We start from the raw sequence: 6182 nt of genomic DNA on the forward strand, positions 1-6182 counted from the left end.
GAACTGTGGTGTTGGAGAAGACTCTTGAGAGTCCCTTGGACTGCAAGGAGATCAAACCAGTCAATCCTAAAGGATATCAACCCTGAATATTCATTGGAAGGACTGAAGCTGAAGCTCCAGTACTTTGGCCACCTGATGCAAAGAACTAACTCATTGGGAAAGACCCTGATGCTGGGAAAGATTGAAGGCAGGAGGAGAAGGGGACGACAGAGGAAAAGATGTTTGGATGCCATCACTGACTCAATGGACATGAGTTTGAGCAAGCTCTGGGGGTTGGTGATGGACAGGAAAGCCTGGCATGCTGCAGTCCATGGGGTCGCAAAGAGTCAGACACAACTGAGCAACTGAACTGAACTGAACTGAGATGTTGGGGTGGTGGTAAGAAAGGAAAAGAGAGGATCTGAGTGAGGTAGGACAGGAGGAACAGGAGAAAGTTCTAGGCCAAAGTGTCTGGGACTCCCCACCTGCAGTTTCTTTGCTGAATCTGGATGAGGCCCCCGGCTGGCACTCAGCTCCTGATGCAGATCTGTTCCTCTAGGTCCCTCCTTTTAGCCATGTTTTTTATGCTGCCCAGGCTGCCCTTCCCTATCATACTGTCAGTCAGAATCCTACATACTTCTCAAGGTCCAGGTCAAGCATTACCCCTGAGAAGCTCTCTCCATCCCCCCATCAGCATTAATCCTTAACACATCCTAACTCGAGTTAATGTTTATCCAGTGTGTGTCTGGCCCTGGATTGAGAGTGTGAATTCCTTGAGGAAGGGACTGTGTGAGTCTTGGACAGAGTAGGTGATCACAGCGGGGTGGTTCTGCCAGAGTTCCCCAGAGTGGGGCTTTGGGAAGCTGGCTTTGATGACCTTACTGTCCTTTGTGTTTTTCCCTAGGGCAGGCAGGCTGCTCTGACACCATGGGGAGCTGCTGCAGCTGCCTGAACCGAGACAGCGTCTCAGACAACCACCCCACCAAGTTCAAGGTACCCACAGCCCCCTCCTTTCCCGCGTACCCAGAATGGCCTCCTGGGTTCTGCCCAAGCTGTCGAGTTGCCTGCCTAGAGAAGGTGAAATGACCTGCTGAGCCTGTGGCCTTTTTTAAGACTTATTAAGAATTCTCAAGCTCAGGATCTCTGAGCAGGCCCAAGGAAAACAGGCTCAGTCCACTGCCGTTTTTGCAGCTCTTAGTCTTGCTAAGAATGAAGAAATGCTGACAGTAGTAAAGATTGTGCTTTCATCACGACCGACGTTCACTCCCGTCAGTGTGTCTTTAAACAACGAAAGTCTGCATTGTTAAGTTTGCTGCTTGCTTTGGGAGGCTAAGGCCAGGCCCAGTGGACCTGTGTACACCGCCCACTCCTTCCACTTCCTGTAGGGGGCGCCTCCTCCTCACCCGTGCATCTTGAAGCCCAGGTTTCTCCCGCTTACCAGAAGAGGGAGCCCTCAGCAAGGTCCTCCATTGGGAGAGGGGGTGGAGGCCTTTATATTTGTTCTGCTTGAATTTGACTCTCCCAGGGTCTTAGGATTTTGAATTCACGATGAAACCTTTTCTTGCATTAATATCTGGTCCTTGGATACTAGCCATGGACCGTTTGGGGTCATCTAACCTTGGATGTCTAACTATCTGACCTTAGGGGTCAACTCACCACCCCTCCCTGCACTGCCCAAATGACAGAACTAAAGCCTAGAGAATTGTCTTGGGTCACTGACACTGCCTCATCCATGTCCCAGTAATCGTGTGGCGTTCCTAGTGGCTCACGGACCGACACACACTTGAGGGACTCAGTCATTGACCCCTCTGTCCTGTGCGCCTGCCAGGTGACGAATGTGGATGATGAGGGGGTGGAGCTGGGCTCCGGAGTGATGGAGCTGACCCAGAGTGAGCTGGTGCTGCACCTGCATCGGCGCGAGGCCGTCCGCTGGCCTTACCTCTGCCTGAGGCGCTATGGCTACGACTCCAACCTCTTCTCTTTTGAGAGTGGCCGGCGGTGTCAGACTGGCCAGGGTGAGTACCAGCCCCTGCCCCACGCTGGGATGGGGACTTGTCCATGGGAAACAGGTTCTGCGGCCGGAAGTCGCAGCTGGAGGGTCAGTAGGGAAGTCCATTGACTCGGCAGGTGTTGCCCAAAGAAGGGGAGGGTCATGGCCAAGGGTGCACAGGAGTAAGTGGACTCCCATGCCGGTGCTTTTCCTCTTCAGTCACTGCAGCTCCAGCCTGGGTGGCTTTGTGGGGTTGTTTGTTGCACAACCCATGGGAAGCAGGCAGTGGTCCCAGGCAGAGCCTGCATGGGAAATCAAGCAGTTCCTCCTCCCTTTATTACTCTAGTTTCAGGGTCCCTGTTGCCCCCTCAGTAAGAGCAAACAGCCCCACATCATATGCCCAGGTCCCTGTGTATAATGAAAGTTCAGGCAGGAGCGCTCACTGCCTTGGGCCTGTGCAGGGTGGGAATGATAGATTCCGAGAGGTCCACAGTGTACAGAGTAACCCTCACAAGGTTAATCTTTGTCTCCTGTCACCTGTGGACGGTGAAGTGTGATATATTCGGCCTTCCTCCCCTTTCTCCCTGCAGCTGGAGATCAAGGAGGAGTGGGTTGTTCCATGATATTAAGTCTGGGGCCAACCATTGCTCTTTGAAGGGCAAGCATGGTCTGGGCTTGACTTTGAGCTGAGCTGCTAGAAGGAATCCCCCACAGGATTGTGTTCAGTGCAGCATGGGGCTGTGATGGCAGTGATGGAACTAGTGAGTTCCTCTGATGAGGCCGCCAGCACAGCAGTGCATCTCTGTGGCTGTAGTGGCCCGGGGAGCCCTCCCCTCCATGCACCTTTCTGTGGAACTCAAGAGGCAGAGACAGTTAACGCTGGCTGAGCGGCGAGAGGGGAGGAAGGGGGCTTTTTGCTCCTGGTGGGGTTTAATCCACACTGGGGATCCCAGAGGAACACCATAGATCCCAACACGGGGTTCTTATAAAACTCCAGTCTTTCTCAGCCTTTTCTAAGCCCTTGACATATCTTGGAATGAGATGTAATAGAATAGAATGAGGAAAGAAGAGTCCTGTTTCTTCTCCTCCCTTCTACCCTTTGCATTCCAATCCTGCAGACCTGGCACCCCAGCTTAGTTTGTCTTTGTGTGGACACCCACATGCACATCCCAAGTAGCTTCCCTGAGTCCTGGTCCCCATTGTTAAAGGAGGATGTAGAATCCCAGGCTGGCCCAACACCCCAAGGACATCTTTGGATTCCCTGAGTCATGCATCCTCAGCCCAGTCCTGCTGAGGACCGTGTGTTGCTGCCTTGGAGTTTGAGGGGCTGTAAGGGTACCCGCATGGAGGACCCACATGGTAGCCATGCCATATTTGTCCTTTAGCTAGACAGCCCATCCTTCCTTTCTATACCAGAGTTCAAGCTCCATGAGGTCAGAAGCCCGTACACAGTAGATAGTCACTCTCTGGCCAGGCACTGGGCTAAGAATACAGTGAACAGACAGTGAACAGGACAGACCCTCCCACCCTCAAAGAGCTTAGAGACTGTTGGGCATAGCGCTGAGGGCTGGGGCCCTGGCAGAGCTCTTTTTTTCTGGGGAGCAAGGGGTATCTGACACCATTCTTTCCACTTGGATTTTTTACTTCACTTTCCTTCACCGCTGTGCACACACATCCTTATGAAAGTGATTTAACCTCAGAGGAATATAGTTGAAGTACCAGATCTTATAGCTCAGATGGTAAAGAATCTGCCTGCAATGTGGGAAACCTGGGTTCAATCCCTGGGTTGGGAAGACCCCCTGGAGGAGGGCATGGCAACCCACTCCAGTATTCTTGCCTGGAGAATCCCCATGGACAGAGAGGCCTGACGGGTTACAGTCCATGGGGCCACAGAGTTGGACACAACTGAGCGACTAAGCACAGCACGCTAGATCTTAAGATGATGGTAATGGATAGTGTGTGTTGGGGGAGGGGAGTGAAGGCCTTGAGCCGGCTCCTCCCATGGCTCTTGGATGTTGGAGAGTGTGTGGAGAACAGTCTGGATGCTAACCCTAACCCCTCAGGCCTGGGACTGAAGTTCAGGGACATTTCCTGAACTCTGTGCATCCTTTCGGCCTCTCTGGTCCTCCCCTATAGGATGCAGGGTCAGAGGAACCTTATTTCTTCTTCTCCTTCTTCAGGGATATTTGCATTTAAGTGCTCCAGGGCTGAGGAAATCTTCAACCTCCTCCAGGATTTGATGCAGTGCAACAGCATCAATGTGATGGAAGAGCCAGTCATCATCACCCGCAACAGCCACCCGGCTGAGCTTGACCTCCCTCGGGCCCCCCAGCCTCCCAATGGTGAGGAGACCCCTCTCCTCAGCACCCCAGCGCACACACAAGCATAGGTCCAGGGAGCACTGGTCTTGGAGACATGAGTCAGGCAGGCAGGTGGAGGATGGCTGGGCGAGCCAGGCTTCCAGGACCATCATCCATCATCAGACAACTCCCAGGGATGGATAAGTCCTGGCCTGGACCAATCAGGTGACTTAAGCCGAGGCTGGGGAGTCCAGAGCCTTGTATTGACGGATGGTCGGGGAGCAGACAGGAGGACATTGGGTTTCCACGGAAACGGCAGTCTGGAGCCACTTTGCTTCCTTCCATCTGTCTACTGGGTCATACCCATATACCTTTCCTGACAGCTGGTGCACCATCTCTGCCCACGGCTGTCTGGAGAGGTTCCCACAGTTTCTGCTTGTTCATTCACTGAATCATATCGAACACCTGCTCCGTGTCCTGCCCTGCATCAGCTGGCCCTGAGGGACAGAAGAAATAGACACACGGTCCTTGATTTTGAGGAGCTTCCCTGGAGCTCAGTGGCTGAGCTGGAATGAAGTGTAGGGTCAGTGACAGCAAGGTGTGCCTTAAGTGTTTCAGTTAAGGCTTTGATGGGGGAAGTGGAGTTCAAGCTGAGCTTTCAGAAGAATTGCAGAGATCAGACACAAGGTGAAGACAGTGGGGACTGCCAGCTCAATGGGGTGGACCCGCAGGGACCCTGGGAGAGCCCCAGGCTGCCACACACACGGTTGCAGGCAGCTGCCAGGTGGTTTAAGGACCCCTTGTCTCCTGTGTGCCCAGCTCTAGGCTATACTGTCTCCAGCTTCTCCAATGGCTTCCCTGGCTGCCCAGGGGAGGGTCCCCGATTCTCAGCACCCCGGCGCCCCTCAACGAGCAGCCTCCGCCACCCCTCGCTTGGTGAAGAGTCCACCCATGCCCTCATTGCCCCAGATGAGCAGGTGAGCAAGTGGCTGCCCAGGGTCTTCCTGTTGGTCGGGTTGGGGGTGGGAAAATACAACACCTCCTCACGGTGAGGCTCATGGGAGGGAAGAAAGTGGACAGGGCCCCTTCCTGTCCCAAGAAAGGGAGGCTGCTTCCCTGGAAGGTTTGGAGGGCAAGGAAGAGGAGGAGACTGCAGCCCTCCTCCCACGTGCTTCTCCTCTCATCCTGTCCCCTGTTCTCTGCTTCCTCCTTGCCCTTGGACCCTCCCGCCCTGGACTGTAACGCCCAGTCCCACACCTACGTCAACACGCCAGCCGGCGAAGAGGAGCAGCGCCGAAGCCGGCACTGCCTGCAGCCCCTGCCTGAGGGCCGGGCGCCCTTCACGCCACAGGCCCGGGGCCCCGACCAGCGGGACCCACAGGTGTTCCTGCAGCCGGGCCAGGTGAAGTTCGTGTTGGGCCCCACCCCAGCTCGGCGGCACATGACCAAGTGCCAAGGCCTGTGCCCAAGCCTGCAGGACGCCCCCCACCACAACAATAACAACGAGGGCCCTTCGGAGTGCCCGGCCCAGCCCAAGTGCACCTACGAGAACGTCAGCGGGGGGTTGCGGCCAGGGGCGGGCTGGAGACTGAGCCCGGAGGAGCCGGGCTGGAACGGCCTGGCCCAGCGCCGGGCTGCACTACTGCACTATGAAAACCTGCCCTCCCTGCCCCCCGTGTGGGAGAGCCAGGCCCCGCAGCCAGGGGAGGAGGCCGGGGATGACGGTGACTCAAGGGACGGGCTCACACCCTCCTCCAACGGCTTCCCGGAAGGCGAGGAGGACGAGACCCCGCTGCAGAAGCCCACCAGCACCCGGGCTGCCCTCCGCAGCCACGGCAGCTTCCCCGTGCCGCTGACCCGGCGCCGAGGCTCCCCGAGGGTCTTCAACTTTGATTTCCGCCGGCCGGGCCCGG

The 6182-nt window shown here is 55.8% G+C and overlaps 1 protein-coding gene across 1 annotated transcript in view; it reads left to right on the plus strand.

Annotated features, from left to right (window-relative positions):
* The window catches only part of FRS3 (fibroblast growth factor receptor substrate 3), an 8061-nt gene that overhangs the window by 1208 nt on the left and 671 nt on the right, over positions 1 to 6182 (plus strand). Inside the window, exons 2-6 of the mRNA XM_010863249.1 lie at positions 884 to 972; positions 1808 to 1994; positions 4150 to 4311; positions 5089 to 5246; positions 5519 to 6181. Coding sequence (XP_010861551.1) covers positions 907 to 972; positions 1808 to 1994; positions 4150 to 4311; positions 5089 to 5246; positions 5519 to 6181 — 1236 coding nt within the window. The 5' untranslated portion in view covers positions 884 to 906. The remainder of the gene's footprint in view (positions 1 to 883; positions 973 to 1807; positions 1995 to 4149; positions 4312 to 5088; positions 5247 to 5518; position 6182) is intronic.

Source organism: Bison bison, unplaced genomic scaffold, assembly GCF_000754665.1.
Source record: "Bison bison bison isolate TAMUID 2011002044 unplaced genomic scaffold, Bison_UMD1.0 scf7180017864487, whole genome shotgun sequence".
NCBI lineage: Eukaryota > Metazoa > Chordata > Mammalia > Artiodactyla > Bovidae > Bison > Bison bison.